The 25,778-nt window shown below is 39.5% G+C and overlaps 1 protein-coding gene across 1 annotated transcript in view; it reads right to left on the bottom strand.

The window, feature by feature from the left end:
• Positions 1-5,775: 5,775 nt before the first annotated feature.
• LOC137267864 (phosphatidylinositol 4,5-bisphosphate 3-kinase catalytic subunit delta isoform-like) overlaps positions 5,776-25,778 on the bottom strand; it is a 49,712-nt gene continuing 29,709 nt past the window's right edge. Inside the window, exons 13-24 of the mRNA XM_067802301.1 lie at positions 24,613-24,666; positions 22,930-23,121; positions 20,850-20,974; positions 19,589-19,738; positions 18,449-18,620; positions 15,797-15,915; positions 13,654-13,757; positions 12,520-12,598; positions 11,909-12,073; positions 10,387-10,504; positions 9,439-9,584; positions 5,776-7,135 (exon numbers count right to left, since the gene is read on the bottom strand). Of these exons, the coding sequence (XP_067658402.1) occupies positions 6,877-7,135; positions 9,439-9,584; positions 10,387-10,504; positions 11,909-12,073; positions 12,520-12,598; positions 13,654-13,757; positions 15,797-15,915; positions 18,449-18,620; positions 19,589-19,738; positions 20,850-20,974; positions 22,930-23,121; positions 24,613-24,666 (1,683 nt within the window). The 3' untranslated portion in view covers positions 5,776-6,876. The remainder of the gene's footprint in view (positions 7,136-9,438; positions 9,585-10,386; positions 10,505-11,908; positions 12,074-12,519; positions 12,599-13,653; positions 13,758-15,796; positions 15,916-18,448; positions 18,621-19,588; positions 19,739-20,849; positions 20,975-22,929; positions 23,122-24,612; positions 24,667-25,778) is intronic.

A 25,778-nucleotide genomic window follows, 5' to 3' on the forward strand; every position in this document is an offset into this window, starting at 1 on the left:
TTTTGTGCTCTTAGGATATTTATTTTCTAGATTATGCTGCACAGTGTATATCTGTGGATCTTCACTTAAGTCTCTTTATCATGCTTTATTCTTTCAAAAGAAAATAAGAAAATGAACAGCTAAACCATGGACAGTGTGCTAAGTAATAGAGCATCTTATGCGACTTGTAGTAACAAAGATTGCAACCACTTTGAAATTTGTGTACTTTCTAAGTTGCACACAACGCTAGCCTTTATGTCAGTCTACATACTGCAGTCATTATAAAACATGAGAATTAAAGCCTAAATCATTTTGACTCTCTCTGAGTGCAAAGAGATCTAAACAATTTGATTGGTCAAAAGCTTGCACATTGTAGCAGGAATTTGGACAAACCCTGTGTCTTACAACTCGGCTTGTATGCGATGTCAAATCATTACAAGCTGGGCATTCCAACATTGCAAGTGTGTTCTATGCTACAAGTTGCTACTACAAGTTAAACCATGAGAATGCACCTTTACAAAGATCTTGTTCTTGGGTATTTGTGCTGTTACACTGCTCCTAAAGACCAAAGGCAAACAAAAAACCAAACAAATATGACTGACTAACTCCACACAAGGCCAATGCCAAATGGATAAAATATTACTAAAATGTGAACAGCAAACAGAAAGAAAATAACACAAACAAAAACAGTGAGTTCTTATTCTACAACTATTAGATTAATCCAAATAATGAAGGCTAAATTACCCTGGTCTCGTATACGGTATCACATAAATATATGTTGGGTTTAATGAAAAAACTAAGGAATCTAATATGGAATATCATCAATGATGCGTCCTGCTGTGAGTCAAATGTTGAAATTTTAATACCGTGGAACGATACCAAGATGCCTCTAGAACAATATGAGGACAGAAGCCAATATGCTGACAGAACAAAACACAATATAAATTTCATCCTCAACAAATATAATACAAGTTCCAAGATCCTTCGTCTTTACACTTCAAGAAAGACAATGTTTAATGACATGTTCCAAGCCTAAATATTTACATTTTATATCACTTTTGTTTTGTATATACCCAACTTAATTGGGAATCTTTAACTTTCACATTAAATAATTTAAAACCAATGATAATTATGTAAGAAATAAGAAGGAAATGGAGAGTATTTGTATTTTGATGCCTCTTTTCTAAAATTTTAGTTTCATCAACATTGTCTTACTGTCCTTTATGACTTGCCTCAAATCGATAATTGAAACTTCAAAACAGAGAACACTTGCCATATACAGCATTCAAACGTTTTAATTTGTATTTTAATCTAAATATCTAATCTTTTTTGAATACATTATATAACAGCTTCACTGTGGGCTGATAGTATTATTGAGTGAAATGAATTACTTATTTTTATAGACGTGTGGTGTGGTATAATGGCCATTAAGAATTTCCTTCTTGCACACTAACTCTTTACAAACTGTTAGCAACTAATCCAGATCACTGACTTTTTATCACAGAAATCAATTTGTATTTTTCTCTCTGTGGTTCCACTTGTTTTTATGACAAAATCGGAAAGACCAGCAGTTTAATCTTTCCATTTTTGAAAAATTACCAACTTTTCAGTCAGGCAAACCAAAAATAAACTGTCCTAAATATCATCACACAGAGCAAGAAAATAATTAAACACATGGGAAAACTAAGGAGAGAAAGAAAAACAAGATAACCTGTAAAAGAGGCAACTAAATAAGTTTGTTTTCATTTGGAATGTAGGCATTGATAACAATGTAACATATCTATTTACTTTTTCCCACTTGAACTTAAACACACGGGAAAGGCCATTGAATAAGAACGTAAAAGCCAACAGCAAACAATTGCTTGTAGTTACATGAATAATAAACTGTCACCTATGAAATAACTTGTCAAATAGTTGATGTTATTAACAGGGAAAGAACAAAATAATCTGTACAAAACAAACATAATTTCAACAACATCTCTAAACAATATTCTAACTCAACAGCGCTGTTGAGTGTTGGGCCAGACTCACGAAACATTTAGATAATATAGCCTTTGAAAACTTCAACATAGACAGACTAACTTTTGACAGTATATGCCCAAACTTAGCTGTACATTTATTAATAAATTATTCTAGAATAAAAAAACAGCAAACTTTCGAAACAAAAGTGCTTAACTTCTAGAATTCAGGATGTTACGTCACTTGTAAGCTAGACTATCATCAACAAAACATGACATAATATGCATTGCAAAAATCATACATATGAACAATAATACTAGCATTAATACAATGATTGTGTGATGTTTAACGCTTTCAATATTTGGTCATATCTCACTGACCTGTACTTAATGGAACGTGACAATCCAATGTTGGATGATGTGAACAATGATCTACGTTGAAATGTTGTTACAGTGAGTGAGCATTGTTTTATGCCGCATTTAGCCATAATCCAGCTATATCACTGCAGGGGATACCAGAAAGAGCTTCACGTATTGTAGGCCACTCATGTGGGGAACTGAACCCGGGTCTTCAGCATGACGAGCAAAATCTTTAAGCACTTGGCTACCCCACCACTTCTTAACAACATATGGGTGGTGGGGGTGGTCTAGTGGCCCTAGCGTTTGCTCTCTAGAACTGGGTTTGATTCCTCATATTGGTTCACATGATATCTATTTCTTGTGTCCCCAACCATGATATTGCTGGAATATTGCTAAAAGTGGTGTCAACTAAACTCGCTCCCCGATGTTGTTTCAGTGACAAGAAGCAGCTAAGCCACAGAGCTTGACAAGTAAGGAAGAAAGCCGCAGGACTTGCCCACCCAATCAATAATCCTTGTCATGTTAGTTGACAGACAATGGAAACTTGAGAACATTCTACCCCTAAAGTTACAAACCAATGATAAACGCATGAAAAGGATCTTCTGTCCAGAACACGCCATGACACACCATGTGTCCAAGAAGTCCTTTGTATGTGAAACACAAATTCTACATCTGTCATACCATCTCAATGACATACACACCATGTCCACGATCTCAGTGGGTCATAACATTTGTCTGATTTATCGTTTTTATGTCCTCCAAACTCTATGTTGTACGCACCTTCTCCAAATTATGTACATTGTCTCCATGTCATACAAACTGCCACCGTGCCAGGCACACCTTCTTCATGTAAAACTCACCTTATCTATGTAAGACACACCCTTTCGATGTCATCCTATCTATGTAAGAAACACTTTCTCTACGCCAGACACATCCTCCCCATGTCAGACACCCTCTCTATGTCAGACACACCCTCTCCATGTATGACCCACTTTCTCTATGATGGACACATCCTCTTCAGACACACCACAATGTAAGATGAACCCAATGCATTTTAAGGCAGTGGTGACATAACTTGCATAATAACCTAGGTCAAATCTTTTCCAACTCTGTTTGAACACGGAATGCAGTTGCTGAAACCATGACGATTAATGTGTATACTTTCAGAACCACAAGCCTGAACTCAGGATTCCAGACAAATGGGAGTTTAACAGAGCTTCACTGTCAACAACATGATCAGATGTGACTGGTCATCTAGAACATGAACAGGACTAATTTGCAAAATATTCAAAAGAGTACCATATAAACATTAAAAAATACTTTCCATAAAAATGTGCACCATATCAACACAAAAAAGTAGAAAAAAATATTTCAAATTGTTTGAAAATTATATAAGGTACAAAATATAGTCAGATGATAATTCTTGCATAGTATATTGAGTAGCTGTCATGATTATCGATTCTGTAAGTTTTTGTTGTCTAAATAATGCTTTTGAGAAATAACCTCCTCATATCTGAGAGGTGAGACAGTTTGTCATTATGCAAGAGGATTATCAGAAAAAAGCACAGTCAACCGCTTGATGTATTTCTTGGAAACAGCAACCATAAATAAGTAGTCCATTATCTTGAATTGTATTTTTGACAGGACCATGAATTGTGTTTCTCTTACTCACATATTTTCAAATTTGGTTTATTAATTCATGCCTTTTAAGTTTCTTCAACTTATAGCTATTACTAATTTTGTTCAGCTTAAGAACTGATAATTAATTTATTTTTTCATAGGCCTGACCAATTTTATTTCTTGTTTCAAGGATCCACCATGTATTTACAAGAGTAAGAAAAAAAATATAAATTAATTTTCCCTGCTCAAAAAATAATATTTTTATTGGCCAAAAATGTATACTTGCAGAAGAGTTTGTCTTAGATTGCTTTTTTGGCCCATACACACCTCATACATTGCCAAAAGTCAAATACTTTTAGAATTTAAAAGTAAAAATGGACAAAAAAATGTTAGGTGTTCCTTGGTGATTTGACTGGCGATGATTAAACGTTTTCTGAGCACAGAACTCTGTAAAACATGATATAAAATTGTTCTGGCCTTATTACACTAACATATGAATAGTGCCGATATCTAGGATATCTACTCAAAGGTGCTTTGTTTTTTCCCTTGATCACTGGATGTCAATCTCATTGGCATGTCGTATTATCATTCTCAGCTCCCTGGGGATCATGAATTTGTATACTACACTTTCTCATTCATATCTGCTCTTAAGTGCTTCGACCATGATTGATCTCCCTACAACACTGGTCAAAAGATCACAAAGAAAAAGAGCTGCCTTTGAAATGTTAAAAATTTAAACTAACAAGCACAGGTAGCTGATTCTTTGAAGAGAGTCCTCTTTGGGGTACCTATAGGCATTTTAATGTCCATTGTAAATTTCTGACAGTTGTAACTATATATTTAACAAAATATTTAGAACACAAAAAACTATTTTGACCACCCCCAGAAAAAGAATAGGAGTGACATAACCATCCCATTCTTCTGGGTATTCACAATGTCACTTGTTATATATAAGGAGATATCAGGACTACTACACAAGCTTTCAGCAGAAATGGACCACACTCAAGCTATATGGCACCCTGTAAATAATTGTGTCTCAACCAGACAATCCGGTAATTAACAGTATTGATCTATGCAATAGGGATATGTGACGAGCTAACCAAGTCAGCAAGATTGACCACCAGATACCTTTAGACTTCCTTACAACAAACATGGGTTACTGTGGCCAAATTCTAACTAAGGGTTAGCACTAAGTCTACCACTGAAAAATACTCTGCATGACCAACATTAACGTACTGGCGAACAAGGACAAGTTGGACTGGCACAGAGAATGTGTGTACAAGAAGTAGGTGGTGCACAGCAGCGAGCAAACCCACGTGGTCTGTGAAAGGGAGAGCAGATGTAGCCTAGTGTACATGCAGTGCATAATGATGAAACTGATTCCACAGCTTCACATGACTTGCTCATAAGATTCTCATCTAGTCTCACATGATCACGGTCGTCCTAGGCCCCTTCGCTCACAATGACAAGACCCAGAGTGCGGCCCTCACACATGCTAATATGGCTTAATTATCAGGTTGGAGATCATACTTATCCTTGTTTGCCAGTAATTTATGAACATTTGCTGTAAATTGTCAGGAAACTGCTCAACGTATCCTTGTGTGCCTGTAATATGTGACATTTTGCTGTAAACTCAACAACATGTATTTGCTGGTGGTAAATATTGATAAAAGATAGGTGGTAAATCGTGATATAAGATGGCTAGTAAATACAGATCTGAAATGTTCAGCAAAAACAGGCATGAGATGGGAGGTAAATTAACATTAATGATGGCTGGTGAATCAGGATTAAAAATAAGTGGAAAGTCAAACATATAGACATAATCTAGCGGTTGACTGACTTTATAGATAATCTGTCATTTTTTACTAAAATAAGATGTAATACATTTTGTATAAGCAACATCTTGTGTCCAATAGGAAAAACAGACATATACAAAACTATCCTATAAAAATACCCTTTCTAACATTTTGTAAGTATTAAATTTCAGCTAGAAACTGTTTCAACAGAATATCGATCTAATGATTGATACACTCAGCAGTTCTTACTAAGCTGAGGACACATATGGAATAAATATTGAAATAGAAACATTTGGTTTCTTATTCCTATTCATTTGGAAAGGAACACACATCTGTTTGAAAGCATATTCACCTTGTTCATATTATCAGTATGACAAACCAAAGTCAAAATACTTTTTCAGGAAATGTACTGAACAGAAAAAGAGCCACAAGTTTCTAAATAATGAAATTTTATAATCCATCTGGCTGTTTACTACCAGGGGGAGTGAAGAGGACGGGACAGCCAGGCATGTCAGAAAGGACAGAGACGGCATAGCACAGGTTAATGAATAATCTACTTCGTCTTCAGTAGTGCACGTGGCAGCTGGCTGTCCCCTTTTCTGAGCTCCTCTCTTGTAACAGTCAGCTGTGTCAAATTTTAAAGATAGTTTGTTAAACAGCTTTATTATTAGGACACAAATTCTGCAAAAACCTCACAGAGTTAGTATGATGTTTTGATTATGATAAGCATTTCATTGAGTATTTTATGTTTATTAGTTTTCAAGTTAGACTGCAAGTCATCGGTCCACTTTTGAGCCAGACTAAGGGAGGTAATCCAAAAGGATCCACTGCTCCTGTAGTGAAGTCTGTGCAGCTTGTAATGCCACACTTCCTAACATGGATATAACCTGACTTATCCAGGAATGTGTGCATTCACTGAAACTCCATGAACAGGCCACTTATATTCTCATAGGAATGTGATATTTTATATACAAAAATATGCAGCAACTTTTTGATAGGAGATATAAATTTTTGGTGCAAGATGCAACCTGCGAGAATTCAGTCTCTTTTGACATTTCCAGCAGAAATTAAAACCCAATCTGGAACCAAAAGTCTGAAGTCTGTAATACTGGAATCCTGACAAAGAACGATCAGTACCACTATTGATACACAATCAGCAGCATCTAGTTAGCCATGAGATGAATGTAAAAGTTGATGCTCGTTGTCCAGCTCTTTTCCAGAGCTTCTCGGAATTTGGTCTGGAAGTGGGCCTTTGCTTCCTCGTCGGTGAGATCTGGTTTGAGAGTTTCCCGCAGGTAGTCCACATCTTTGGTACAGGTGAGCTGTGGTATCCCTGACGACAGCATCATGAGGAAGAGGGAGAAGAGGAGGGGAGCTTTCTTCCTGAGGATCAGATATGCCTTCTCACAGGTGCTCTGGAACCTGTAAAAGTGGACAAGGAGGAACTTATTCTCTTTCACACAATACACATCGAATTACTGTAAAGGATAATGTAAAGACCTTGGTTAGAATTGGTTGTCATGTTGCAAAGGGTGAGTGAGTGAGTCTCATTTTACGACGGACGCAATATTCCAGCTATATGGCCGTGGTCTGTAAATAATCGAGTCTGGACCAGACAATCCGGTGATCAACAACATGAGCATCCATCTGCGCAACTGGGAACTGATGACATGTGTCAACAAAGTCAGCAAACCCGACCACCCGATCCCGTTAGTCAGCTCTTACGACAAGCATTGTCGCCTTTTATGGCAAGGATGGGTTGCTGAAGGCCTATTCTACCCTGGGACCTTCACGGGTCTTGTTGCAAAGGAAGTCTAAAGGGTTCAGGAGGTCAGACTCACTGACTTGGATGACATTTTACTTAATTCAAATGATGTAGATCAATGCTCATGATGCTGATCACTGGATTGTCTGGACTGACGATTATTTACAGACTGCCACCAAATAGATGGAATATTACTGAGTGGGGCGTTAAACAATATACAAATAAATTACAAAGGAGTTTGGTATTATATTTGAAATACTGAAGATAGTATAAGTACAGAACATATTATGTTCCATAGTGATAATATCAGAGAGGAAATGTTGACTTAACGTAAGATAAACACCAAAAATACCAGTATTTTTCTTTTCATGTTTGCCTGTTAACAGAAGACCCAGGTTCAATTCCCTACATGGGTACAGTGTGTCAAGCCTATTTTCTGGTGTCACCTGCCATGACATTGCCGGTATATTCCTAACACAGGTGTAAAACAACTCACTCACTAACCATGACCATAAAAAGACCATAGTTTTATGCTGCTTTTAGCAATATTCCAGCAATATCATGGCTGGGGACACCAGAAAATGGGCTAAACACATTGTACCCATGTGGGGAATTGAACCTGGGTCTTCGGCGTGACGAGTGAATGCCGTAACCACTCGGCTACCCCACCGCCCACCACTAAGCTCAAGATGAAGGGACCTGGGTTAGGTCGTAATGTATAATGTCTGTCTGTACAAGCTCAGCAGTGTGCTTCAAGTCGGCACTTGCTTTGAGTAAGCAAAGGAATCACTTAACACTCTTTGCAACAGCTCAAAGCATTTTTATTCTTCCAAATGGTGGAGTGATTACCGTTTTCTCGGCTGGCCATAATGAAGAATGTGCTAGAAGACTCTTGATGACGAGTGATGAATTTATCATTGTTACACTGAACCTATGGAACCAACTGAGGATGCTGGTTATGTGGGCTGTCTTTGCCACTTTTCCAGCTGATTATATCAAACAATTCTTTTTGAGTCATGGAATTCAAATTTCCCTAAGCCGCCAGTTTGGTTTGAGAACAAAGCGACCTCCTTCAGCGATTGGTGTAATTGCAAGTGTCTGAAAGTTTGCACTCTATTGTCAGGTGAATCGCTGTATATCACTTACAAGTGATTGGTTGTTCACATCGGCCCCCAGATTTCAGTTGGTTTCATGGAGTTAGACTGGCTTCTATACAGTTGCTTGACAACAATACCCCAACCTGACACAGCAGACACTTTGCCAATCTGACTTGTTCAATGCCTCAAACCTGGCAGCGAGTGAGTCATTTGTTTTAAGCTACACACACTGTACCCCTTTGGGAGAATCGAACCTGAGTCTTTCACAGGTAAGAGTGATGGGGCACTTCTTTACTCACTTTCAGCAATATTCTGGCAATTTTACATTAGGGGACACCAGAAATGGGCTTCACACATTTGTACCCAAGTAGGGAATCAAACCATGATCCTTACACTTCATTTCCCATTTATTATTGTTTGTAGGTGCTTAATGTAGCATATTCTAAGTTTGGCAGTAAAACACACGTATCATCGTAATGTCTTTTGCTTTAATTTGATGCAATCTCGGATCAAAGCCCTGACCAACTGCTCCAGGCAGACACTCCATCCACTGGACTAGTGGACTCTTGTGTAAGGAGGTAACGAAGAGGGAATAATGTACAGTATTACACTATCATCTGGCTGTGGAGAAGTGATACAGAATGTTTTCCCGCTACATCACGATGACCTTAACCAGTGATAGCATGAGTTGCAATCTATTTTGTTGCGATCCCAGGACAACAAGTAAGAACACAAGTTATAACAAAACCAACCTGATGACAAGTTCAAGGACATATTCGCTGTCAGAGAGCACAATCCCAAGGTCACCTCATCAGAGGTCATGGTCATTGCTAGGGACATATTTCCCACACAACTGTTCTTACCTTTTGAAGTTCTCAGAGTTGTTGCTCTTGCCCTTCTGAATGACGTACACGAAATGCGTTGTAAGCACAAAGGGAACACGTTCTCGCTTCACGCCAAACTTGCTCTTGAAGTTGCCCAAGAAATGGCCAAAATCAATGTGGAATAACTGAAGTAGAAATGAAGCATGAATTACTATTTTGTCAAGCAGGTTGCCCAACAATATACCAGGCTAGCTATTTTTTTAAGTGTTCGTAGCGCTACGAACTTCTTATGCCCATTCTTAGCACATTGGCTACGATCAAAGTTAAGAATTATTAGGGCTACGAACATTTCGAGAATAAGGGTCCAGGTTTACTACAGGTAAACTCTCACTATGAATCTGGGATGTCACCAGGAAAATCAGTTTTCAGCTGAAAAATTAACATTGTGTCATCGAATGGGGGTTCAGACAATTCACAAAACTGATCACTTTGAAATAAAATTGGCAGAAATCCATGGATTTGGAGAAAATTGCCATCCATAACTAATACATCTGGTCACCTCTCACAATCAAAATGTCACATATGTTAAGTACATGCCACCTTTGGGATTGCACTTTTTAGAATCAATTCTAATACTGTTGTTAGGCTGACACCCATCCAGGATTTGAACCCTCACTCTCAAAATCAGGCACCTAACTGGCAACAAAACTCAGCCATCTAACCCACTCTGTCACCAAGGCTTCTCCAAAAAGAGATGTCAGACAACTGGTCGTTCATATTGTGTAACCCGTCTGGCAAGTGTATGCAATGGTATCTTAGGACCTATTCTAACCCCTGAATCTCTTCCGGAGATTTGGGTGAAATATTTCTGATGTGTGAATCTTGACTCTCAACTTCATGACATGCATGAATCTGCTCCTAAAAGCACCATACACTGGTCCTAAACCTAAGGTCTCTGATGATGAGGAGATGAGGCAGACTTCCTACCTGTCCTGACTGTTTGAGCATGATGTTGTCGTTGTGTCTGTCCCCGATGCCCAGGACATAGGTGGCAACACAGTACCCTGCACATGAGAGGATGAACTCCTCGACTGCCTCATCCAGTCTGAAACAAACACACACCTTCAGTGACTTCCTAAAATTACAATTCATCGCGCATTTAGTTGCACTTTTTTTCACGTCTGCAACTTTCCACAACTCCTAATTCTTGATAAATACAATATATCAAACTAAACGTCTGTAGACAGTTCTTTCATCCCAAAGAAGGGCTTACCGTTCTCACAACAGTGCTCTGTACCAAATCAAAGGAATAACCTTCAGATAGATACTTGTATCCTTGTGAACATATTACATTACTGCATGATCATGACAGGTCCAGGTTTTGAGATGGGTACCAGAGCCCAACTCATTACCCATCCATCCTGGGTATCTGGGCTACCTGTCCCAGCCCTAAAGTATTCCCCAAAGGGAAGGAATAAACTGACATGGAAAAAACTGAAATACTGTCACAAGAATTACAAGACAGACTGTGCAGTCATTTGCTGTCTATCAAGAATATCCATACCAGTTTCAACTAAAAAACCCTTCTTTCCGAACTTACTTGATCATCTATATATCCTGTATGCAATTGAGATATGACAAGTGTTAAACAAGTCGGCAAGTCTGATCACATTTATATACCCTGTATGCAATTGAGGTATGACAAGTGTTAAACAAGTCGGCAAGTCTGATCACATCTATATACCCTGTATGCAATTGAGGTATGACAAGTGTTAAACAAGTCGGCAAGTCTGATCACATTTATATACCCTGTATGCAATTGAGGTATGACAAGCGTTAAACAAGTCGGCAAGTCTGATCACATCTATATACCCTGTATGCAACTGAGATATGACAAGCGTTAAACAAGTCGGCAAGTCTGATCACGTGAGTTGCTGAAGATCATTTCTAACCTGGATCTTCATGGATATTTCTAACTAGAAATCACAATGATTAGTGTAACGACTGACAATAATCAGGTAACAACCAACTTTATGGACGAACAACTTCTTTATTCGGATGATGTGATGTTTAAACACAGATTCCAGTATCGTCAAAAGGAAAGTAACGGAAAACTCCGACCCTGGATCAACAGATACCAAGGTTATTTCATCCCCTCAGCATACGACCGACTCATCAACCAATAAACATGCCCAACTCTCCTGCTCTGTAGATCCCACTGACTTCTGTATGTAATCCTCTGTCAGTGGCTTCTACATGTAATCACCTGTCATCACATTGTTACTCTGCTTCCCAATTAACTTCTTCTTGTTCTTGTTATTTACCTTACATATATATATTACTGTTCCTACTCTGACCACTTGCTTGACAATACAAGAATCTGGTTCAAAACATCAAATCATCTGAATAGAGAAGTTATTCATCCATTAAGTTTGTCCTTATCTGTTTCCCACGCTTCTAAACAAACCATTCAAAGAATTGATGATAATTAAACAAAAATGAGACTTACGACTCTGGAGTCTTATGATGATGCTTCAGCCATTCAAATACTGCTTTCTTGTCAAAGGCTCCTCTGTTGAACCACTTCTGTATGTTGGCGATTGTCTGAGACTGACCCACTGCCTCGATCACGCCCTGCTCTTGTCCTGTTGCTAGGCAACGGTATACATTCATCCTGTGCACAGGAAAATATAGAAAACAGATACCATAAATATCTCAAATCCAGACATTCAACATTCTGAAAAAGATGATGAAGAACTGACTTTAATATTTTTGCAGTTTTTGGAGGTCTAAACAAGAGAACAGTATTGAAGCCAATCAGGTGACAATAAACCATCAGTGAATGTGGGTCAAATTGTTTTAAATGTAAAGATGGAGAGGTTAGTCAAGCAATATTATGCTGCAGTACCCCAGAAATGGGCCTCACACATAGCATCCACATGAGAATTCAACCAAAGTCTTTGGCGTGATGAGCCAATAAATTAACCACACAGCTACCTTATCGCCCCTCAAATGTGAAAAAATATTAATGAAATTAATTCGGCTTCATCAGCCCAGACAAAGCTACAGAATCACTTGCAGTTTTTGTACCACTGGAAGAGTTCAAGGACAGATTGTTACCTAAGGTCAAGGCCTTCTGACTGCCAAATGTTGTCCATGATCTCCAGCATCTGCAGCGTCAACATGTCCTGTCGGAGATCTGGACAAAACGTGTAGTGTATCAACTTAAACTGTCACTGTTTACTGTAACCTTGGAACTCCAATACAAGTGAAGTTTGTTCTAGTCACGGTTACAGGTGAACAAACCCGAAACCTCATCACTGACTACCTATACCTCAACACACAGCTCATGGACATTCTCACTTATCTATTTATTTTTGTTGGGTGTTCAACCCTGCACTCAGCAATATTCCAGCTATATGGCAAGCTGTAAATATTTGAGTCTGGTCCATACCACCCAGTGATCAACAGCACATCAATCTACACAACTGGGACACGATGACATGTGTAAAACAAATGAGCAAGCCTGACCACCCGATCCAGTTAGCGTTCCAGAATTGTTTGTGTTTGATTATGAGAAAACTTGATCAACTGCTTGATTGTATAGTCAATGTGACCAATCTTGATTATTTCAATCATTAGACCACCACTTGTGATCACACAACCTTCCAGATGAGTTTGAAACATTTAACTTATGTTTGTTGAAAAATGTACTCTGTATTCTGTATTCTAGTAATATCCAGCAATATCATGGCAGGGGACACCCAAACTAGGTTTTCTTCCCACGGGCGGAATCGAATCCAAGTGACAAGTCAACCCTTTAACCACTAGGCAACTCCACCAACTAGTGCAGTAAATATTACGCATTACATACGCTTGGAAAAAAGCGTTATCATAGATTGGTAGAACACTGATTTATCGAAAAAAACAAACAAAAACAAACTGAAATAGATAGTGTGTTTAGTTCTATGCTACTTTTAACAATATTCCAGGAATATCAACATGCGGAGACATAAAAAATGGGTTCTGTACACCGTACCCATGTGAGAAACTGAACCTGGGTCTAAGGTGTGATGAGAGAACGCTTTACCCACTTGACCACCCTATCAACCCTAAAGAAAACTTTAACAAGGATTCAACAAGAACATATGAAAGAACATGTTATCATAGTCACAGAACACAGTTTCTAACTATCAAAGCACAGGGTCAAAGAACGTACATATCCAAAATAAACAAGATTTCCTGCTAACTAACCATCTCCATTCTTGTATATCAGGGACACGTCTTGACCCAGATCATCCTTCCATACCAACCACAGCGGCCGCTTCTTTGACTTCATGAACTTGCACTTGTCTATGCTGAAATTTAAACAAATCAGAGTTACAGTTGATTGAAATGGCTGAAACTCACAGCACCTCTCAGCTTAACATATCATACCTGTGTGTTTTTAGTTCAAATGAGTGAGTGAATGAGTCAGTGAGTGAGTGAGTTTAGTTTTACGCCGCACTTAGTAATATTCCAGCTATATGGTGGCGGTCTATAAATAATCGAGTCTGAACCAGACAATCCAGTGATCGACAGCATGAGCATCAATCTGTGCAATAGGGAACCAATGACATGTGTCAACCAAGTCAGCGAGCCTGACCACCCAATCCTGTTAGTCGCCTCTTACAACATGCACAGCAACCTTTTATGGCAAGCATGGGTTGCTGAAGGCCGATTCTACCCCGGGACCTTCATGGGTCATTTTAAGTTCAAGCTTAAACCTACATAATGCTATGAATGTCTCTGTAAACAGTCCTGGTTCTATCCTCCTTCTGGCCAATGCTAGGTGGAGTGAGAAAAGCACCATCTTTCAATGTCATCTGGTACAATGTGGCTGGTGACTCTTCAAAAGAGTTCTCTCTCACTCTCTCTCATACACACACGCCACACACAAAATAAATAAATAAATAAATAAATAAATAAATAAATAAATAAATAAATAAATAAATAAATAAATAAATAAATAAATAAATAAATAAATAAAACTTCTTTTCAGCACACATTCATGTACTACTGTCCAGCAGGCTTCCTGCTTGACCTAATCAGTTTCCTGCTTGACAACAGAGCATGAGTCTGCACTGAAATGCCATCCAATGAATTGTGAGCACTGTATTTCCACACTTCGAACAGGCCACTCAAAGAAGTCACTCTCACTCACTTATGTAACTGTCCACCTACTGGTGAAACAAACAAACATGGGAATGGTAGTGACAAACCAAGGTCATAATGTGTGTAAATATGGCGTATGATATACAACAAATGGGTTTCAACCCAACCATTTTCTGCTCTCACACTCAATCCATGACAACAAGGATTCTAATATAAGAACTGCATGATCTTCTAAGAATACTATTAAGAGTAAGCATGTCAAGAGCCCAGCCTGCATCATACCAGATCCTGACCAGTCAATGGAACTAAAGGTGTACAGTCAGCTACTCTCTTGTAATGTAACAAACAGTCTCAGAAAACAGAGGCTCAATATTATTCGCTATACTCCTATACTGCATTTAACAAACCTTAGTAGATGGTTGACTGACCAATAAGAACACAGATTACGCCTAAATATATATATATATACTGAAGGTAAAATATCTGCGTTTCATGTGGATTCTCATTTGTTGAGAGATCAGTGTCAGCGACCAGGGAAGTGAAAATAAAAAAACGTTCTGTAAGTTCAGTTGAATGATAAATAGTAAACATCTGATTGGTTAAATCCATTCTCACATATCACATTTGATTGGACAGTCAAACAGCCGCTCAAAGATTAGCTGATGCGACCTTCTACTAGAGATTGTTGGACTCAGTGTAGCAGTGTAACGAACAATACTGATTCTAAGATTACTTAAACTGTCTTACAGCCAAACTCTACAGCATTCCTGCTGGATAAGAACAATCTGTAAACAATTTAGTCTGGGCCAGATAACCTTTGAGTTCCAGCTTATGCATATATGCCGATGGATGAAAACACTCAGCTGAGTCAACAAGCCTGACCACCTGACGACTGAATTCTTTTCAGACATGCACAGATTGCCAGCAACTCATGCTAACCCTGCATCCCCACTGGGAGACATGCACAGTTTGACAGTACCTATATAACCTAGAATCTTTATAGGCTGGCAAGTATTCATTGCTGGGGAACTATTCTCAACAAGAATCCCTTGGTGGAGACAAACACAGGATGGGATATATTCGAAACCAGGATACTGAGGACCAATTTTAGCATTGAAACCTTACAGGCAGAGAAGCCTGGGAAGCTGGGGCCTTTTCTCATCAGGAATCCCTATATGGAGACAAGCATGAATATTTACCCATGATAACTACTGGACAAGCTTCAGAATAACAAGTGACTTACGCCAAACTTCTGAGCCTGAAAAGAGGAGACAGAGGGCTGCCGAGGTTAGAGAGGATGTCCTGGTAGGTCTTCTGCTGGAGCACGGCTTGCATGTCCCTCTTGGCTTGCTCATGAGACTTCTGAAACAGTGAGTGAGAGAATGAGAGAGAGAGTGGGAAAAATAGAGAGGGAGGGAGAGAGAGTAAGAGAGTGAGAGAGAGAGAAGAGATTGGAAGAGAGGGGAGAGAGTGAGAGTAAGAGTGAGAAAGAGGGAGTGAGAGTGGGAGAGAGCTTGAGAGAGTAAGAGAGAGAGAGAGAAAGAGAGAATGAGAGAGGAGAGGAAGAGAGGGAGAGAATAAAAGAGAGAGTAAGAGTGAGAAAGAGAGTGACAGAGGGAGAGAGTGGGAGAGAGCATGTGAGAGTGAGACAGTAAGATAGAGTGAGAGTGAGATAGTGAGAGAGAAAGTGAGAGAGAGAGAGAGAGAGAGAGAGAGAGAGATAGATATACTACCGACAAGAAATAAGGGAACTAATGAAATAATAGCGAATTTGAAACTGCTTTAAATATCCACTAAATCAATTTTAGGCGTCAAGTTCAATATCTGGTGTGTCCACCATGTTGGGCAACACATTCACGGCACCTTGATGGCATGCTGTTAATCAATTTCCAGATGGTTGCCCGTGGTATTGCCCATCATTCCTCTTGGAGAGCTGCACCAAGCTGGGCCAGGTTGGCGGGTCCTGGGTCCCTGGCGTACACTCTTCAACCAAGAACGTCCCAGAGATGTTCAATTGGGGACAGGTCTGGGACTTAGAGGGCCAGTCCAATGTTTGGATACCTTCTTGTCGGAGATAAGCGGAGACAATTCGGGCCCGATGTGGTCTGGCATTATCATCTTGGAATACAAAATTTCAGCCGATAACTCTAGCCAATGGAGCCACAACAGGACGCAATATTTGGTCAACGTATCGCTGACCAGTCATGGCTCCGTTAATGATGACCAAATCTGATCGTCTGTCATGTGTAATCCCACCCCAAACCATGACACTACCACCTCCATATCAATCATGGTCAAGAATTGCTGCTCTGGCATATCGCTCCCCACTCCGACGCCAACAACGTTTTCTGCCATCTGTGAATCGTAGGCAAAACCTTGACTCATCAGAGAACATGGTGTAACACCAGTGGCGCATAGCCCGTCCCTGATGCTGCCTAGCCCATGCCAATCTTTGGCGCTTATGGTGAGCTGAAAGGGTGACACCCTTAAAAGGCCGTCTTGCTTTCAGACGAGCTTGATAGAGTGGGTTTTTAACGGTTGAGGTTGAAATGCGTCTTCCAGTGAGTGTGCGGAATTCTCTATTGATGGCAGGGGCCGATTTAAACCTATCGCGTAGAGGAATTAACGTAATGAGATGATCCTGTCGTGGTGTCGTTGATTTTGGTCTACCACGCCCAGGTCTCGTTGCAACCCCAGCCGTTTGATGGTACTTATCCCACAGGCGTGAAATTACACTTTTTGATTTACCCATCTGCCGGGCAACTTCACATAATGATGTCCCCCCCTCTATCATCCCCACAATTCTCCATTTTGTTGCTTCACCGAGATACTGCCTTGGAGGCATTTCTGTCAGTAAGTGTCAATCTCTATTGCATTAGTGATTGCGACTTCTCCAGTACATTTACAGGAGTTCTGTATGCACGTGTAGCACATGCTGGGCATGCATTATGTGAAATTCCATTGTCATGGGATGTTGTGTTTGGGAGATACGCCACGATAACGGACCCTGTCACAGTCACAGTCATCTACATTCAATTTCTTGGTTCCCTTATTTTCTGTTGGTAGTATAGATAGATAGATAGAGAGAGAGTCACTACTGTCAATGCAGGGAAACATGTAAAAAACGTTTGTACAATTTTATGTATATCAGTGTTCGCGTTAATGCAGAAACCTGCATTTTTCACGTAAAAAATGATAAAAACACATAAAAATTAGTTCTTGTGCTTGTGTTGGACATAGATTTTTGCATAGATTGTGATTACTAAATTTCAAAAGGTACCTTAAAACAGCAACATATAAAGAACCAATATATTTTGAAATGATGCGCGATTGTAATGAAAATATTGCTGAAAAGATTTGGACTACACATTTACAATTTTATTTCTGCACACACTCATACAAAACCCACCGCACACATTATAGTGGGAATTGTATTTGTAACTTTTATATTTTGATTCCCAGGCTGATTATTCATTAGTCCCCACTAAACTCTCTTACAACCAATTTGAAATTTTCCACAATATATCTATGACAGATACAGAAACAGCAAAGTTACTGAAAGAACCAGCTAAAAGCTGAAAGAAGTCAGCAGATTACTGAAAATCTGACTACAAATATCTGTGTCTGACACTCATACAGTGAGTGAGTGAGTGAGTGAGTGAGTGATGGAGTGAGTGATGGAGTGAGTGAGTGAGTTGGTTTCGCACTGCTTCTAGAAATATTCTAGCACTATTACTTAAGGAGACACTAGAATGGGCTTCATACTTTGTTCGAATGTGGGGAATCGAACCTAGGTCTTTGGCATAACAGGCAAACGCTTTAACCACTAGGCTACCGCACTGATCAGACTTGCAGAAAGGATCCTGAAGGCTGACATTAACCACCTGTGACTGACCTGGTCACCCATGTTGTATCGCTCACTCTTGATTAACCCGTTGACGATGTACAGTTTGCCGAGGGCTTCCTGCTGCTTGTGTAGCGCCATCATGTGTTCTCCACTCACCACAAGGTACACTTCTAGGATCAGTCGATACTGTACGCTCACATAAGGGTTGTACATCTCTGACCTGAAAATATGATTGTTGGGTCACCAGTTCTGACAATTGAGAATACTAACTTACATCTGTCATCTGATCATATTGAATGAGTTTGGGTTTATGACACATGGCAGTATTCCATATACATACCCACTATGGCGGCAGTCTGTAACTTATAGAGTCTCGACCAGAGAATCCAGTGAGCAACAGCATGAGCATCGACATATGTAATTGGGACACAATGCAGAGATGCTAACCCAAAGTGTTGCAAATGGTTGTTTCAACATTCAAAATTAGTAGTTTGACCAAGAAATTAGTTGTCAACTAAATAAACAAAATCATGCTGTATTCTGAGAAAAAATGAAGAATATTACCGAAAATATTTCCGGCGGAACTAAATGTGTCAAATCGCAAAGATACTGAAATCAGCTTCACTAAAATTATATTTGTTACTTGCAATCATTCCAGTTCAAATATGTCATTAAATTTGATGAATGGAAGTTATGTGAAGTCCAAACATGTATTTCATCGTTGAAAATATATGTTTTTGCCTATATATCCAAATGTTAATGCATTTTATTCAAATTTCATAGGATTTCTAGTGGAATCGTATTGGCGTATTTTGAAGTGTGTAGCGACTACAATAAAATCGTAGAGGTTGGCATCTCTGCATCCTCTGACCCTCCGGTCCCATTAGTCACCTCTTGTAAATGACAACCATCGGAGACCAATTCTGACCTAGATCTTTATGGGTCATCCCGATCATAAACGTCATGTTGGTATTAAGTGGTTGAATATTACTCTGAGCGGCATCAACAGTCCTTGAAGGGCACATATTGGCACATGGACAGTCAGATAATCAATAATAATTTTCAATGACATTTTGGATTATTTGTCTTTTAAGCCGGCGCTAGTCCACAATCAAGTGAAAGGAAATTTGCAAGCTGTAACAAAACCCTAATCAAAGTGATCAATAGAAGATAATGTGGGCAGCTTACTTAAGAAGCCAGAAGAGTTGATGTCCGATGTGCTGGTTGCCAAGTGCTCTGGCGAGCAGGAACTCCACCAGAGGACAGCATAGGTGAGTCTCGTACTTCAACGCCTGCACCAGCTGTAGCAGGTAGCGGGACAACTCATCGTCACTGAACCTGTCAAGAAGGTCATTACAAACATAACAGATGAACAGTGAGTGAGTGAGTTTAATTTTATGCTGCATTCCAGTTATATGGCTCTGTAAATGTGTCAACCAAGTCATCCAGTTAGACACCTCTGACGACAAGCATGTGTCACTAAGATCAATTCTAAGCTGGATCCTCACGGGTCAACAGACTAACAGAGTACATTGTTCCAGGACATCGGATGTTCTTTCAAACCATGTCCTAAGGCCAACTTTGAATTCATTCAAGTAAAACTCTCCTCACTTTCAGCAATATTCCAGCATTATCACAGTGAGGGACACTAGAAACGGGCTTCGCACGCATACCCTTGAGTGGAATCGAACATGGGTATCTGATGGACAAGTGAATGTTTTAACCACTAGGCTATCCCACCAGCCTTTTTGAGGATTAGTGACTATCCAGTGGTAACTGCAGCAGGCAGCATTTGAGATGATGATTGTGAACCACCCATCAAGTTCACTACAAATTAGGACCGAACAGAAGAAAGAGAAAAGTTAAAAAATGCTTCTATGAATATGTTGCTTGGACAGATGATCCTGGGTCTAGTTTTTCGAAGCTCTCTTAGTGCTAAGATAGTCGTAAGTACCATACATTAACATTAATGTATGACTATCTTAGTGCTAAGAGAGCTTCGAAAATCTAGGCCCTGAACTTTAAGTAACTGGTATATCATTTTATTCTGTTCTCCACTCACGCAAATAGGGTAAACAAACATACCTACCAAGTAGTAACAAACCTAGACATAAAGTAGTTGGTAGAAACTTTAAACAACAGCAAAACAACAGATGTCCGCCTGCAAGGACGCTTGAAGGAAAAGTGATTTTCGAATGGTCTGTGCTTGCGTGGTTCAAGAGATCACACCACTTCCGTGCCTATACATTCGTCGATACCTGAGGTAGCCATTCAAGGGAATGGCGGATCAACGACTATCTGATCTTGTTTAAGCAAAGCTTGAGGTACTATCCATAGTCCTATGGTAAGGTAAGTTAAAAATATGGTATCTGAATGCAAAGCTGTGACTCCCAAATGTCCCAGCCAAGTCACACATCAAATTAAACATTTGCCAACGATGGAAACTCACATGTCTTTGTTGTCCAGACAACTAACAGCAAATTTGCGAATGTTTTTGTCTGGGTAATTGAAGTCCAGGAGTTGAAGCGCAAAGTCCACATCCAGTTTGGGCCATGTCTGGAGCACTGCAATCATCTGTCAAACAGATAATTTTATATTTCTATATTTTTTAGGATTCAACTGATAAGAGAATGAAATGAAATCAAATGTTTTCATAGCCCAGCTTCTAAATTTTGAATGGAATAGAAACACAAACCATACCACAAGCAATTCAAACTCATAGCACATCCAGCCACAGCTAAGGGATGTAATTCTTAACAGACAATTCAAACAATAACTGTGTCTAAGAATATTAAACCTGCATCGCTATAGACAGGGATGAGAATGGAAATTTTCATTTACAGCTGAAAACTAGTCGGAGGTTTGGGGGTGACCGGCCCCCGGCCAGGTCCAGGGCGGAGCCTGGTCGGGGGCCCAGGAGGGCGAAGCCCCCCGGAAGCTCCTGGGATTTTGGCATTTTACACACTAAATATGGCTTCTAAAATCAATATTAACACTGTATATATATTTAGACGTTTCAGAAAAATGACCCTGGGGATGTAAAAAAACGCGGATTTCCGCGGATCCGCGGAAATTTCTCATCCCTGTATAGACCTGCATCCCTATAGTCCATCCTATCTACATGCATGATTAAAAAGCTTCAAAAACAGAACCAAGGATCCTGAAAATGAATCTCTACTACAGATCACAAATCCTGGACCTGGGCCTGATTTCTCAGAACAAACTCAAGTCACAGTTTTGACTCAAATTTCTGAATTGTTAATGCCACTCTTAGAAATCTTCCAGTTTCAAAATAACTGAGTCGGGAGCAGACAAACCAGTCATCAAAAGCATGACTGTCCATTTCTGGGTTACAATATGGAAGATATCAAGTGATTGTGATTCAAATTTTCTGGCAAGCATGGGTTGCTGAAGAAGAATTGTAGTCTGGATCTTCACAAGCGTGTACTCTAGTGTTGAGAAGAAGTTGAAACCTCACAACTGATGATTGTTTCATTACCAATGAACAACCATTGAAAAAAAATTGGTTAGTGTCATATTTCAGATTTTCTATCCAGATTGTTATTGCAGATGTGCATAACATGATGCAACTTGATACTTTAAAGTGATGACACATCTTGAACATTAGAGGTGTGACGATACAAAAAATTCACAACACGATATGGGGCAGTGGGGTAGCTCAGTGGTTAAATCATTCTTCGAAGACCCGGGTTCGATTCCCCACATGGATACAATGTGCGAGGCCCATTTTCTGGTGTCCCCCGCTGTGATATCACTGGAATATTGCTAAAAGTGGCGTAAAACCAAACTCACTCACTCACAACACGATACATATCGCCATATCTTGGAACGATACAATATGATTCCTTGCACATCACGATAGGCTGTCTTTTGTTATTTCCTTTGAAAACGTATATGTGATATCAAGCAACAGTGTAAATTCTGACATAACCATCAATTCCTATCGAAAATTAAAACTTTTAAGGTCAACGATATGTATCATGATATGGCAAAAGGTACGGATATATTTATCATCCGAGATTATTGATACTAAGATATATCGTCATAGCTCTCAGTATATTGAACATACACTTCCTAGGGTCTTCAAGAAATATTCAGTCATGACTTTTTGGTTAGTGAAGAGTGTTTCCTAAACAGTAAACTTCCACTGTCAGGTGTTTCAAAGTATAACATTTGTTCTAAAATCATTTGTGTTCGATTATGAGAAAATGTGATTGATTGCTTAGTCGTTTGGTCACTGTGACCCATCTTCAGTTATTTCAGTTAATAAGAACACCATTCGTGTACTCAACATATAGTCTGCCTCTCAGCCCCTATACCACATTACTTTCCCTACAGCCTAGCCCTCCCTGCAAAGATAAAACCCAAGTGAGATGAATCCACGTTCTCTCTGGGATGCCTTTTCAATTTAAAAGGGTTTGTTTGTTACAATCTAAACTATATATACTATGACACAAAGCAAAAGTTAACTCAGCAGATTGCACACCTGGTACAACCAGATTCCTTACCTTGGCCACGTCGATGTGACTGTTCCACTTGACGGAGCTGAGCACCTTGGGCAGAGCATGGGGAAACTTGTGGCAGCACTCATACCTCATCATCCATAGGAGCTCCTTGTCTTGTTCAAACAGAGGACTCAGGGAGTCTTTCTGGACAATCATCATCAGCTGCTCCAGGTGGGACTTGCTCACCTTCATCATCTGTAGGCAGTGAAAGAGAGGCTATATAACTCACTATGAGTGAGTGAGTGAGTGAGTGAGTGAGTGAGCGAGCGAGCGAGTGAATGAGTGTGAGGGATTGGGTAATCTGGGTGAATGGGTGGTTGGTTGGTTGGATGAATGAGTGGACAAGTGAATGAGTGATTGAATCTGACCAAATTCTAAGTTCTCAGAACCTTATTCCACACATTTACATCTTGCCAAATTAATGTCTAAGAAATGACCAATGATAAAACTTCCTAGATATTGATCACATGCTGGGGGTTGCAAATTGGACCAGAATCAGGGAACTCAACCTAAATTATTTGCATCCTGATATGCTAAAGGGACATTACTCTTCACAATGAGCTGCAGCATCTAAGTCACTTAAGCACCCATGATTCCTATTCCAAAGTGCAGTAGAACCTAAAAAACATGAAGAATGATGGCTATCTTACTGGCAAACAAAAGATAGGCCAGCAGAGAGAATGCATTATCAAGAAGTAAGGGGGCATGGTAATAAGCAAATCCATCTAGTTTGTGAAAGGGAGAGCAGATGTAGGCTAATGCACGTGCAGTGCAGACAATGAAATTGATTCTGCACATAGCTGCCTTGCACATAAGACTCTCACATGTTTAGTGTAGCAAGTTGGTAATACACTACACTCGATCGCAGACAACCTGGAGCAACTACGCCCACAATGGCAAGCGTCAGTGGGCGACACTCATACATGCTAATATGGGTTAGCTGTCAGGTCAATGGTCAACTTAGCCTTGTTTGCCAGTAGCATAAATGACTACTTCCATCATAGGGCTGATCACTGAAAGATCAACACAGAAGCAAATGCCTGAAGCTACTTGCCAGCCTTTAGTTATTGCATGTCTAGGACAAAGTAACTGAAATGAAAAAGGGTCTCAGTACACTGGGCAAATGGTTCGTATTATAAAACAACACACAGCAAAGACTTGACAGTCTCAGTGTGAAACTCAAGGTCCCAGCACCTAGTTAGGCCAGAGCAATACTAGAAACATTTTAAATACTTCTCATACATCCAGCTACTTTGCCTCATAATCAGTTTGTCACAGACATCTTATTCAGTAATGACAGTGGCGTATGGTCCTATTCATAGGTCACAAATTAGGAGAAATCGTCGGGCACAGAGTGTCCTTGCATGGGTGACCCTGTTTGGCAGCTTGACTCCTGAGAGTTTCTAGGACCTATGCAACTTGACTCCTGAGAGTTTCTACGACTTCAGTCTTGCCAACAACAAAGCACATGTGATACACATGGTCTCATCTTGGCCTCAAATGAGTTTTTCAAATTACCTCTGTTCACCCAGCAGAAGAAATGTACCTGGTTTGACAACTCATGCGACCATAACTTCTAACCTTATAACCAACAGATTAATAATGTGCTGATTGTTAGTGCTAGGTGCATATACCTGGTGTGGAGCTTGGCGCTGCACAATTGAACACATTTTACTATTAACTTACAGCTGATCCTGGGGCTCCGCTTGGTTCCATGTGCTTAGCAGCACATTCAAGCACCTGCAACACAGATTTACCATATATCAGGGAACAATGCTTCATTACCTTCATAATCCATAGTTTCAGTGACATAATAAACCCTATTTGCTATCAAGGAATGGCTATTTTTAAGATAACATTTTTAAAGTGACAACACCCACACAAATGAATGAAAAATTCCTATTATTTTTTGTTCCTATTCATCATTTCATGTGGACAATCAGGACATCTAGGAGTTTTAGACAAAAAATTGTGCTCATATTTTTTAAACCATTATACTGTTTCATTTTAGTTGCATTTTGTAGGAATGTCATTTTTGATCAGTGGGTTATATATAACAATATTATAGGTGCCAACAGTCTCAATAAGTTGTCATGATTACCAAATATATTATAAGTTCCCATCAAAAGCATGGCACCCAAGGATTGTTGAAAGAAACTCACTGTACAAACTCTTGTTAAAAGAGCTCAATGAAAACAATCACTTTTCAAAGAACTACAAAGCAGCAACAATATTTCGTCTTTGTTAAGTTCTTGTGAACTAAGAGGATATAATATTGTTGAATGTCTGTTTTCATGAAATTTAAAGGTCACATGCAACCAAAAAATCAAACATAATTAAAACACAGTTATCACTTGTTCATAATATATAAAATGGTAATTGTGAAAAAACAAAAAAATAAAATCATAAGCGTATAATTGCAAATCAAAAGTGCAATATTTTGTACTTGGGTTTACCTAGCTCGAAACAAAGCAGACGCGATAATGAACCCAGTCAGGGCCGATGGATGTGCACTCAAATGTGTAACAACACCTTGTCATTGGCCACTGGGTCATTTGCCGGCACGCTTAGCCGGCTCTCTGTTTATGGCTTGCAAGCCCGAGAGGTGTTAATTTCAAATTGCAAATGGTCAGTAAATGGAGTTATGCATTGCATATTGTCATTAGCAGACAGGCAGGTATACAAACAGGTGTCAATAAACCAGACATTGAGCTTTCTCTGTGACAGAGTCTGCTGGTCACGATCAACATGTTTTGGGGTTTTTTTTCATATAACAAGTAGGTTATTTACTTGTTTATGTAAAAAACCAAGATTAGACTACTGCTCATGACCTCAGCGGAGCATAACTGTTG

This window comes from Haliotis asinina, chromosome 16 (assembly GCF_037392515.1).
Source record: "Haliotis asinina isolate JCU_RB_2024 chromosome 16, JCU_Hal_asi_v2, whole genome shotgun sequence".
NCBI lineage: Eukaryota > Metazoa > Mollusca > Gastropoda > Lepetellida > Haliotidae > Haliotis > Haliotis asinina.